Below are 13,450 nucleotides of genomic sequence, written 5' to 3' on the forward strand. Positions count from 1 at the left end.
TTTCTTGCAGATAAATCAGAAGCCTTTGAAACATTCAAAAACTTCAAAAATCTTGTTGAAAATGAAGCAAAAACAGCCATACATGGACTCAGAACTGATCGAGGAGGAGAATTTACGTCAAATGAATTCAACAATTTCTGCAAAGATAACGGGATCAAGCGACAACTAACAGCTGCTTACACTCCCCAGCAAAACGGAGTTGCAGAAAGAAGGAACCGGACCGTCATGAACATGGTACGGTGCCTCTTATCTGAGAAAGAAATGCCAAAGAAGTTGTGGCCAGAAGCACCTAGATGGACAGCTCATGTTCTGAATCGCAGTTACACAAAGGCAATCAAAGACATGGTTCCAGAAGAGAAGTGGTCGGGCATAAAACCAAATGTTGAATACTTTAGAATGTTTGGCTCAATTGCACATGTTCATATTCCTGAACAGAAAAGAGCCAAACTTGATGATCGAAGTCTAAAATGTGTCTTACTTGGAGTTAGTGATGAATCTAAGGCATATCGCCTGTATGATCTAGCAACAAACAAGGTAATTGTGAGCAGAGATGTGATATTTGAAGAAGGTGCAAAATGGGACTGGAATTCAAGTACAAACAATGCAGAACAGGATGTGTTGACTTGGGGAGATGATGAAAATATTGGTGCAGAAGAGTCGGAAGGAGGAGAGATTGATGGAGAAGAAGATTCACATGAAGAAGCAAATGACAGGTTTGAAGAAATCCAAGAAATAAATGAATCTTCTCCAATATTGCCACAACAAACAAGACAAAGGAGAAAGCCAGTTTGGATGCGTGATTATGAAACAGGTGAATCTGTAGAAGAAGTCGATGAGGAGTTTGCTTTTCACATCTCCAATGATGATCCTGTGAACTTTGAAGAAGCAGTAAAAGAAAAAAAGTGGCAGGAGGCAATGGAGCTTGAAATACAGGCTATTGAAAGAAATCAAACATGGGAGCTTGTGACATTGCCGCATCAAGCAAAGAAAATCGGTGTCAAATGGGTTTTTAAGACGAAACTAAATGAAGAAGGCAAAGTAGAAAAATGTAAAGCGAGACTCGTCGCTAAGGGATACTCGCAGAAGGCTGGAGTAAATTACAATGAAGTTTATGCACCAGTAGCTCGATGGGATACAATCAGAATTCTGGTGGCAGTAGCAGCACAACGTGGATGGTGCATCTATCAACTTGATGTCAAAAGTGCTTTTCTATACGGCGAATTAAACGAGGAGGTATATGTTGATCAGCCTGAAGGTTTTGTCAAAACAGGAGAAGAGAACAAGGTTTATCGACTGAGGAAAGCTCTCTACGGCCTAAAGCAAGCACTGAGGGCCTGGTTCAGCAAAATCGAGAGTTATTTCAAGAAGGAAGGATTTGAGAAAAGTAATTATGACCACACCTTGTTCTTGAAGAGAATTGGAAGAAAATTATTGTTGATTTGCCTCTACGTTAATGATTTGATTTACACAGGAGATGATGAGAATATGTGCAAATGTTTCAAGTTATCAATGCAACAGGAGTTTGAGATGACAGACTTAGGAAAAATGAAGTTCTTTCTTGGAGTTGAGGTTTATCAAAACGAAGGAGGAATTCATTTGTGCCAAAAGAAGTATGCTAAGGAAGTTTTGGAAAGGTTCAATATGTCGGATTGTAATGCAGTAAAGAATCCAATAGTCCCTGGCACCTTCTTGTCAAAATCAGGCGGTAAAAGTGTCGATGCAACATTGTACAAACAACTAGTAGGATGTTTAATGTACCTCACGGTAACTCGTCCCGATTTAATGTTTGTTGTTTGTTTGATTTCACGTTATATGGCTTATCCAAGAGAAGAACATATGTTGATTGCTAAAAGGGTATTGAGATATTTAAAAGGTACATTAGATGTTGGAGTTTATTACAAATGGAGTAAGGATGTAAATCTGCTGGGATACACAGACAGTGATTATGCGCGAGATATTGACGACAGGAAGAGCACTTCAGGCTATGTTTTCTTTCTAAATGGAGCAGCAATATGTTGGAGTTCAAGGAAGCAGGGAATTGTAACATTATCATCTACAGAAGCTGAATATGTGGCTGCCACTGCAAGTGCATGCCATGGAGTTTGGCTTACGGGAATTTTGAAGGAGCTAGGTGTTCTAAGCAGCGAGTGCATCGATATCATGTGTGACAGTAGTTCAACAATAAAATTGTCCAAGAATCCAGTTATGCATCGAAGGACAAAACATATTGATGTCAGGTACCATTACTTGCGTAATCTGTCAACTAATGAGACTGTGAGGTTAGTGTTTTGTGGAACTGAAGATCAAGTAGCAGACATAATGACTAAACCAATTAAGCTGGATCAATTTGTGAAATTCAGAAGCATGCTTGGAGTTTGACGACTTGAGTAAACTGATGCTTTTTCAGCATACTTCAGTTTACGGGGAAGAATTTGTTGGAGTAACGTTATAGCTGATTAATAGCTGAATAATAGGGATTCGTTTCCTGTTTGTTAAAGTAGCTATTTTGTAGGAGATATTTCTGTTATTTCTGTTTTGTAAAGGCTTTATAACAACCGTAGTTATGTTTCAATAAAATATCAGTTTCCTTTAGGCGGTGGATCCCCGCCTGCGCCGGCAAACAAGGGCCTGAAGAAGAGAGTGGTGAACTCGCTTCCGAAGTTCACGTACGTGGCGAATAAGATCGGTGAGTGTGGTCGGAGTGCCCGATCTGCCTGACGGAGTTTGTTGACGGCGACGAGGTTCGCGTGCTGTCGCAGTGCGGGCACGGGTTCCACGTTGAGTGGGTGGACACGTGGCTCTCATTGCACTCCTCGTGTCCCTCTTGCCGCGTGCTTTTCGCCGTCACCCGCTGACAGAAGTGCGGGCACTTCCCGGCTGTCGCCGCCAAAATTAGTGAACTAGACGCAAAGCGCAAGGCAGGTGCAATAACGATTGTAACAGGAATGCTGATGATAATATTAATGTAAATGTACCGGTTTAGCAATTACATAAGAAAATGATAGTTGACAACGTGTAATTTCTTGATGTGATAGTATAAAAATAAATATATATAATAAATGATAAATTTAGAATTAAATAATATAAAAAAAAATTAAAATAATAATATTAGGAGTTGTAAAAGATCTATAGAATATTAATCGTAAAATTTTATATTTTTTTTCCTTTTTATTTCTCTTCTTCATAAGTTTTTTATATATAAAAATAAGAGGAAATTTTTTTTATAAAAGAAATAATAAATAATTATTACATTTTTAAATATTATTTGAAAATAATATTTTCAACTTTTAAAGTTGATTTTCATAGTCTTCATATTATATTTTCTAATACATTTTTTTATAGCATGGGCTATTCCCACAAAAACCTTTATTTATTTTTGGGTAGTGTTTCGGATTTAGGTGAAGTTTAAGTAGAGTCACACCAAAGAAAAGAAGAAGCTGCTGCTGTAGGTTTTTCTGTTGGTTGATAAGCATATTGCTGATTCTGATTGTGGCCATTGCCATCACAGTTGGGATATTATACTATTAGAATTCAGAGCAGTAGTTGTAAATTCAGGTTTAGGATGTGATTTTTATTATTACTATTTAATTTGTTTTATTTCTTTTGTGTTCTTTCATTGGGATTTCTCTTTTGATGGATTTTTGTTTCCACCACCACTTCGAGATACTGTTCTTGTATTTCTATTCTGGGTTTTCACCCACTTCACTTACACATTATATTCTTGACGCCATTGACAAAGTTCTTTATGCAAGTTCATGCGTACAATAGCCCATGACTCCTCTCCCATACCCAATAATGCACCAACCGCACGATAGCCACAATGACCGTCAGCCTTAACATCAACAATATCAACAATGTAAGGATGAATTTCCACCGGAAATTGTTGTAGCATTGGTATTGATTTGGTCGGAGGAGTCTCTGAAATAAATCCCTTGCTACATTTCAAACTAGATGAACTATCATGTTGTGAAAGAATGGCATCAACATGTTCAAAGTAAGAAGGAATTCGCTTCGTTGATCTACCAAATTTACTCTGACGCCCTTTTAGTGCACCTTTTGTTTTGACTTTCTCCCTTGGTGGACATAAAGATGTGTTATCTGGATAGGCAATCTCACGTAATTTGGCTTTGATGTTAATCTTACCAGCCATGTCAACCTCCTTGAAACGATTCATGATGACAACCCACTCTTGTTGGATGGACAACTCTACTGAAGTATCATCACTTGAAATATCTAAAAAGCTTAATCGTGTCCAAATGAGATGCACTGACTGCAATGGTATGCTACCAACACCAAAGGAAGCCAGTTCACAAGCACAAGGAAGGCCATGAGTAGATCTAATGGTGCACCCACAACGAGATTTATCTAAACCAACATATTGAACTCGATCACTCTCTTCTGCAATATACTGCAAAGCATATTTCGATACGAAGCCAAGCAATTTCTTATATCTTGTTACATTGAAGACATGACTCACTACATGCAAACTCTTTTCAAATGAAGATTTAATTGCATTATGTTGCAAGATGATCATCTTATTAACGGATTCCCAACAAAAGCATAAGTCCCCCATTGACGTCTCAAGGATCCTCTTTAAACTCCAATGTGCAGACTCAACCCTGTTACTTGTTGTGTTGCCTAAGTGCATGACTTTATCCGTCCAAGCCTTAACAAACTTTTCTTTATGTGGATTTAACCAAGTACTAATCACATATTCAGTAAATATAGGCCATGGTGAACAAACAACATTAAATGCCTCAACACGATGTTCATAGGACTCTACATTTTCACAATCAACAATTGCTCCCCAAGATTCCATCACTTGATGCCATGCCTCTTTTGGATGAACAATCATTTTACATTTAGCTTTAACATTTTTATCAATGTGAAAACGACATAACAAATTAGCAGCTTCGGGAAACACAACAAATTATTTACTAATTAACAAACAACTTAAAAATACTTTACAAACTTAACTTTACCTCATCTGTAATAAACGCATCTGTACATTCATATCCCTTCGATTTAGATAATGACTTCTCAATATCATCATCATCCCACACATTCACACCATCATATAATTGTTGTTCAAATTCTTCACTACTATCCATGCTTCTACGAATAAAAAAAATAAAACAAAGTTATTGCATTCCGGATCCATGAATCCATAAGTGAAAAAAATCATTCCGGATCCAACAATCCATAACTCAAAAAGACTATTCCGGATTCAGGAATCCATAACACAAAAAAACCATTCCGGATTCACGAATCCGGAATGCATCATAACACAAAATACAATTCCAGATTCATAACTCCATAATGCAAGTAAAGCATTCCGGATTCATGAATCCATAACACAAAATACTGTACCGGATCAACCCATCCGTAATGAAATTTTAGCTTCCGGATTCACAAATCCGGAGAACAACATATTATTGCCTTTTACTTCCGGAACACCCCCTCATCCGGAACACATTATTTCATTTATTCCGGATTCATGAATCCGGAAGGTATTACCGGATTCCGATATCTGGTAATCCCGAAATTTCCATAACCACCGTGTTTCTTAAAAAAAACCTTTACTCTTACCTCTATAACCCAGACAACAGTTCGACAACGTTGTGTACTCCTCCGCCTTGCTTCCAACAATTATGAAGAACCTCCACAACACTTGAAACCCAAGGATGAAGATGAGCAGTGACTGTGGAAGTGCTGAACGTTGCCCTTTTCAAATTTTTGCTCAAGGTTAATTTTTGGAATATTGAAAATTGTGGGGGTGCAGGAAGAAAAACGTGGGGGTGCAGGAAGAACAAGCCTTTATTTTTTCTCCAGTTGTGTTAGTGTCAGCCCAATCCTCTCAAAACAATGTTGATAGCCCATGCTAAAAAACCTCATTTTTTTTTCATCCACGCAAATGCTTTATTTTATTTTTCTGCTTCCACACATAAAGCACAGACTTTTTGACTGATGCAAAACAGACGCCAATATTAGTCTTATCAAAACACAAATATTTAATAAAAATGAAAAATCCTTCAAATCCAAGTCTTCATATCTAAGAGTAAATAAATTCTAAGATTCTCTCATGCATTAGTCCTTGTATTTTTATTTTATACGATATTCTTTTGAATGATTTAGTTTAATTTTTATTTTGTCTTTATCATTTAATCATTACTTGAATATAAATTAAAAATTGGTTGTGTTAACATTTAAAATTAAAGCAAACGAACATTATATTGCGCTAAGATTGGCCTTTAATTAAACTCCAACCATGATAAGTTTTTTATTCTTTTCATGAAAAAAGGAGAACATAAAACTTGGATGGAAGATGGAATATGGTAGATAAATTATCAAAATTAGGCTTAAGACGTGACATATAGGGCTAAAACATAACACTATAGTTTAAGATGAGGTTGGTGCATCACCTTTATATAAAGAACAATACTTTTTAAATTCAACTAAAACTCATATGATTCTCTGTTTGACAAAACATCAAAAGCCCGTTTTAATTTAAATAGAAAGAATTAAAAAAGAAAACCAATTTTGAGTAACAGATTGTTTTTCAACATCAAATCTAATCTTAATAATTTATTTGAGTTTGGCGCACTCTGATCAGTTTGGTTAGGACAAGACTATATAAAGGACACAATTTCTTACAATCAAAATTTGGCACAATTGCATTATAACACTTAAACTTAAAATTATTAATTCAATTAAAAAAAATTGTGAATGAACTCATTTAGCATGTGTTTGTTTGTGTAAAGTGAGCATAAAAAATGACGAAGTCATTATGAAAAACTAAAAAGTTTTCTTTCAACAAGAAGATTTAAAAAAAAGGGACAATGTATGCATATACCATCCTTATCTAAGTCGTAAAAGTGAGAATGATAGTTTTTCTTTGTACGTGCAACATCCATCGTAAAAATATCATTCAAAGTGAGAATTGACATGGAGCTCAATTGCTTTTGTTCTCTTCCTAGAAACACAAAATAGAAAAAGTATGTCTTGAAAATGGTTATATGTAAGTCGCAAAGTAGGTTTCAAAAAGTTGATAAAACAAAATAGAAGAGGGTCTCTTGAAAATTGCAATTCATGGTTATATGTAAGTCATCCACAAAGTAGGTTCCAAAAAAGTTGATAACACAAAATAGAAGAGGGTCTCTTGAAAATTGCAATTCATGGTTATATGTAAGTCATCCACAAAGTAGGTTCCAAAAAAGTTGATAACACAAAATAGAAGAGGGTCTCTTGAAAATTGCAATTCATGGTTATATGTAAGTCATCCACAAAGTAGGTTCCAAAAAGTTGATAACACAATCATGACTCCTAAGATACTACAACAAAGACCAAACTTTAGGTTTATTCATACGCTTGGTTCAACTTATCATTCTTTCACAAATAATTCATATCAACTCTACAAATTTTAGATTAAATGCGTGTGATTATAATATACACTATGTTCTTCACTTCAAATCATGAATTAACTTACATCAAATCATGAATTAACTTACATTCTCTTGTTAATAAAAAAATGTTAGTTATTTTCAATGTAATTATTGCATTCAAGAAACTAGAATAAAGAAAGAGATAAGGGCATATCCTACCATGTTATAAGCCTACTTTTCTTCTTGATATTTTGAGTCCACTTTGTCTCTTTTATAGGTGCTACCAATTATTCACAAATGAAAACCAAAACATGTCATGATGACAATTTTTGTTGTAGATCTTATAATTTAGGTTTAAGGAGATAAGGTTAGAGAGGTTGTAACAAGGGTTTTCTTTCATCTTAATCATGAGTGATCCTAAATCTAGGCCCCTCCCTACCTTCCCATTACCTACCTCACAAGTAGCCAAACATAAAACTAACAAAAGGAATTCAACATTTCAAGTACTATAGCAAGCAAAAAAAATCTCTCAATTTTTTTTCTTCTTATCAAGTCAAAGTCTACACCACTCACTCTTATCCTAAAACGCACAATACATGACCACCAAACTAAACCCTTCTCTCAACTATAAGTACCCACCACAATTATTTTACTTTCCAAAACGTGATACTCCAACCAAACACTTCTCTTTCTCTCTCCAAAATTTCCTCTGCTTCCACATGACACGCGCGCTCAGACTCCTCCAATCTCAGGCGGTGCCCCCACCGGAGGCTGCCGCCACCGTCGAGTCCGACTTCGTGGTGATCCTGGCGGCGCTCCTCTGCGCGCTCATTTGCGTGGTGGGCCTCGTCGCCATCGCGCGCTGCGCCTGGCTCCGTCGGCCACCAGCTTCCGTCGGCGGCGGTGGATCCCCGCCTGCGCCGGCAAACAAGGGCCTGAAGAAGAGAGTGGTGAACTCGCTTCCGAAGTTCATTTACGCCGGCGAAGGCGATCGGTGCAAGTGGTCGGAGTGCCCGATCTGCCTGACGGAGTTTGCCGGCGGCGACGAGGTCCGCGTGCTGCCGCAGTGCGGGCACGGGTTCCACGTTGCGTGTGTGGACACGTGGCTCTCATCGCACTCCTCGTGCCCCTCTTGTCGCGCGCCCTTCGTCGTCGCCCGCTGCCAGAAGTGCGGCCACTTCCCAGCCGTCGCCACCGAAACCAGTGAAGCGGAGGCAAAGCCCAGTGACGGCTGCAATGGCGATGATAACAGAAATGCCGATGATAATAGGAATGTTAATGTTACCCACGGGTTTAGTAATTACAGTTTCTTGCCATGAAATCCGTTCCAGTTATAGATAAAACACTACGTCGTTTTGGGGCTGTTTAATGCTTATTATTGTACTAGTATTAGTTAAAATTTAGGACTTTTTTTTATTGTAATTTGTATAGAGACTCTGTTTTTTATTTCCGGGATGTGTAAGAATACTACTTTTTCTTTTTTAATTGTGTTTTTCTTTTCTTTCCTTTTTCCTATAAAGGATTGTTTTAACCTTTCAGACGTGTTTTAGTTATAAGGAAGAATAAAGTTTTGGATCTTCTCGAATAATTTAAAATTACTCAATTTTAAATTAATTATTATATAATTTATTAAATTAATTACATATAATTATTTATATGATAACACAATTGTTATACTATCATATTTTAATTAAATTTAAATGATAGTTGGTATTTTTAGAATAAAATAGAAAATTATTGCAAAAAAGAACTATAAACATTTTTTTCTCATAATAATGTACCAGAAAGGGAATGACTATTTGAAAAGAAAGGTAGAAAAATGATTTTAAAATTGAAGATGATTTTTGTCAAAAAGAATTTATTAACAAAAGAAAACTTAAATAAGCTTGATCATTTTTTTTTTGTACTTAATAAGTTTTTTCTAAATTAATATTCTTATTTAAGTTCTTAAATCTAATATACATCTTGATTTGAATTGTTTTTAGTCTCTTAAAAAATCTTTCATTATTTGAATTGTTTTTAGTCTCTTAAAAAATCTTTCATTATGAGAAATAATTTAACAAATATTATTATTATATTTTTTATCAACAAAATAAATAAGTAATATTAGATACTCCAATTCATACTTACTAGTTCAAAAAAGTACAAACTAAAAACATACAGATATTATTAAGAAAACTATATTGCAGTATAAAATAAACATAATGAGATAAGTAAAAAAAGTAGAACTCACAATTAAATTTATTAGATATTTAAAATATAAATATAAATTTTGTTTTACTCTAAAAATAAAATATGTGGTGCACATTAAAGCAATCAACATCTAAATAAATTGGTGAAGGAGGTGGACAGACAGGTGTAGAAAAGATAGATATATAGCATGACATGCATGTAATCCATCAAAACCATAAATGCATTTGTCCAAACAACCAAAACCAGTGCATGGTTTTCAAACTTTCTGTGTGTGACTGCAGGTCTCTGCATATCCTTCTTTTTGTTTTCTTCTGCATCAAAATTAATATCTCATCTCAGAGCATAAAACCAAATTTAGTTTAACTCAAAAACACATCACTGAAAATTCCTCCATAACTAAACCACCTTCAAAGTCTAATCAGAAAATACATTATACTATAAAAGATAATAATATTAAAACGGATATTGATTCTGGTTTTTTAAATTTCATATAAAATAGACTTTTGATATCATTTTAAAGTTTGATATCATTTTAGTTTTTTCTTCTTCTTTATATTGAAGTAGTCTTTGACCTAAATTTGAAGGTGTAGAAATTCTTCAACCAAGTTCCAACTATTAAGAAGTACTATATGTAGTAATTGTGTCAGTGAAGGAGAATAAGGTCAATGAATTCAGTCAAAGGAACATTTGAATTAATGATCAAAGGTGCATTGCCAGCATGAAGAGTTAACAATGGCCAGTAGTTTATGAAGTATTGTGCAAGAAGCTTAATCTCCACTACCAATGGAACTCCACTGCATCTTCATTAAACAAAGGTTGAGGAAAAGGGAACGTCCAAAATGAAAGTGCATAAAGGTTAAAAGGGAAGAGAAGAGAAAGAAGGGATATAAAGGAAGTGCAAATGCTTATTTATTTTTCTAGAGTTAACAAAAAAAAATGAACAACAATGAAAGCATAGATACCCTTCCCTTTCTTTATAACTTGCATCTATCCTAATTCCCATTCCCATATGGAGAAGATATTTGTTAATGAAAGAATTATGGGAGTTTCACACCATTAATACTTTAATACTTAAGTAAATATTGATAATCAAGAGAATCATTTCATTGGTATAATAGACTTCCATCTAGTTTGTACTTAGAATTCTTTATGAATAGATATAGTCTACCTATGTATCATTTTTGTTAACATGTGGGTTTTGGTCTAGTCCTTCATATTTTTGTATTTTCTTTCTTTTTCCTTTTTTTCAATAATACTTTTTTTCATGTGATGGTAGATGATTGTTGTTACTTGAGGTGTCAGCCTAGCTGAGATGTCAAGTTGCATAGTGATGCCTAACATGAAAACTTTAAAAAAAAATAAATAAACATTGATAATCCAATTTTTTATACTATCACATTATAAACTTTAATGTTATTATTTTAATATTTTAATATTATTTAATTATAAAATTATTTTTTATTATATATATTTATTTTTAAATCTATCACATTAAATTTTTATATAATTTTAGAAGTTATGAAAGTATATTTTGCTCATAGTTATGAAATGTGGCATCTTGAAACATTTTGGTGTTTGTGGGGTCCCACACACCATTTACCTTCCTAGGTTATCTTTTATTCCCCTCTCATGTTCGGCTTTAGTGTGAACACCACATCACCTTGAAAGTTGCACTATGTTACAGCTATAACATGGGACATTGTCTAAATCTCACTCAGTAACTATAAAGTTGGGACCTAGTCCACCTTTTCCTTCTTTTTCGCTAATCACAACCCGACATATATGCAGTCAACTTGTTTGTTTTTATCCATATGTTACACGATTTTCTCGTCTCACTCCGAAAAGTACGGATAGTGCAATGTTACCTTACTATCCTTATCTCTTATAACGACCAAACCTCTCACAATGATGTCAAAATTCACATAAAGAAAATATAGTCAATCGTCACCTAAATTTAACTCTTTACTTATATAACTTTAAAATTATATATATTTCAAAGGATCATTAGGATGATTTGGTCAATTTCACCACTTAAAGGGTTCAAGGGTTCAGCTTTTGATTATTAACTATTCAATTTTGTCTAATATTGGGTTATTTAATTTAATAATGTTTTTTAATATGGTATTTGTCCTTTCTCAATCATATCGAATTATTTTTTATGTGAGGAATAGACATAAAAATTTATTTTTTACTTTTTTTTTTCTTTACTTACTTCTATTTTTTTCATAAAATAGAACGGAGATGAACAAAAGAGAACATAAATGAACAAAAGAGTAAAAGAAAGACAAAAATATGAGAATGAATATTTCTTATTTCATTGAAATCAAAACAAATAGTTTGAGTACACTTCAATAAAAAAAAAACTATAACCATAACAGACAAAGATAAAAAAAAAGGTTATTCACCTCTATAAAGAAAAAACAAGTAAGAATTAGAAAGGACACCATTAATATTAACATCCTTCTATAACTCTTATATCCACATCCTTTAATAAAAAATTACTTGGTTGAATTTCTGACAATTCTAGTACGGTTCTAACACAATTTTAAAAGAGAAAAATACATTAATTTTCTAAAAATTCAAACTTATTGTATAAAATTTTATTATGATTATAAAAATAAGAAACAAATCTTTTTGAACCAGTCATGAAAAACATTTTTCTGCTCCAAAAAATAATCTGGAACATACTTGTGCACATAAATCTTTATTGTCAATTTATATAATTCATAATTATATAATTATAGATTCGTGTTCCTATGTTCTACATTTTAGATATTATACTTATCTTCGTGTTCGTGTCTGTATAGTATCAGTATCTGCGTCAATGTCTGTGCTACATAGGTACCAAGTGAGAAGTAATAATTACAATTACTTAATTAGAAAGATATTGACATAAGTTTGCATACAAATTAAATAAAAATAAAGTGAGTAAAAATATTCAATTAAGAAAAATGAGAATGAGGTTAATCTTTCTTATTCCTATGTAGTTTTAATGAATAAAAACATATAACATCGCATCTTGATCAAAGTTGATAATGCACATATAAAAATCATTAATATTAATTCCTCGCATACAAATTTATTAAGATTGTATCTTAAATATAGATTCCTCGACATATTTATAAAAACTTCTTATAATTACAAACAGATGTTTTAAAGCAATTAACACTTAAAAATTATTCCTAGCATTCAAGATACTCAAGAGTACTTCCCAATCAAATCTAAAGACCAAAATTCCAAAATTATTAATAAAGTTTAAAATTTAAGAATAAAATGATAATATCAGTCATTAACCAAGAACTAGATATCATAAATAAATATCACCTCTATACATAAGAGTTTGAATAGATTAGTCAAAATCTCAAATGAAAGATTATGCCTTCTATTTATCCTCCAGAACATACTTTTCTCTCTGTCTTACGCCTTCTATTTATCCTAATTGGATTTGGATTAAGTGGCATCTCGCTCAAGCGAAATATTTCTTGCTTAAGCGAGTTTTACAAGAAAAAACCTCAATTTTACTGGATAGTGAGTTTCCTTAAGCAAGCCTTGTATGATTCTTGGATGAGTTTTTAATGTTCAAACTTTGTCTTTTCTCTTTGTCTTAAACTTGTCTATTTTCCTTCAATCATTTTTCTCTATCTTTTCTTAAATTCCTAAAATTAGCATAAAAGGCTCTTCTAACAGTATGAGACTGAAACAAACGCACCAACATCTGAATTTTCTTCTTTAAGTCCCCTGAAATACAACTAACCATGTATTCTTCACTAAGATCGAGTCTATTACCAATGAAATCAAACTCCTTGTGATATTAACAAACCGATTTCTTTTGCCTCAATCTCATCAAATCAGCCATGGAATCATCCAACACCTCC

The 13,450-nt window shown here is 33.6% G+C and overlaps 2 protein-coding genes across 2 annotated transcripts; one reads left to right on the plus strand and one right to left on the minus strand.

Annotated features, from left to right (window-relative positions):
* Positions 1-3,706: 3,706 nt before the first annotated feature.
* Positions 3,707-5,111, minus strand: LOC150028909 (uncharacterized). The gene is made up of 2 exons (XM_090300166.1): positions 5,009-5,111; positions 3,707-4,911 (listed from the first exon to the last, which is right to left on the minus strand). Exons 1-2 carry the CDS (start codon positions 5,109-5,111, stop codon positions 3,707-3,709), a joined length of 1,308 nt encoding a protein of 435 aa, XP_090156292.1.
* Positions 5,112-8,026: 2,915 nt separating this feature from the next.
* On the plus strand, positions 8,027-8,867 carry LOC137808544 (RING-H2 finger protein ATL8). The gene has a single exon (XM_068609709.2). It carries the CDS (start codon positions 8,102-8,104, stop codon positions 8,699-8,701), a length of 600 nt encoding a protein of 199 aa, XP_068465810.2. The 5' UTR covers positions 8,027-8,101; the 3' UTR covers positions 8,702-8,867.
* Positions 8,868-13,450: the final 4,583 nt, after the last annotated feature.

The sequence above is a fragment of the Phaseolus vulgaris genome, chromosome 3 (genome assembly GCF_051622355.1).
Source record: "Phaseolus vulgaris cultivar YP4 chromosome 3, ASM5162235v1, whole genome shotgun sequence".
Classification (NCBI taxonomy): domain Eukaryota; kingdom Viridiplantae; phylum Streptophyta; class Magnoliopsida; order Fabales; family Fabaceae; genus Phaseolus; species Phaseolus vulgaris.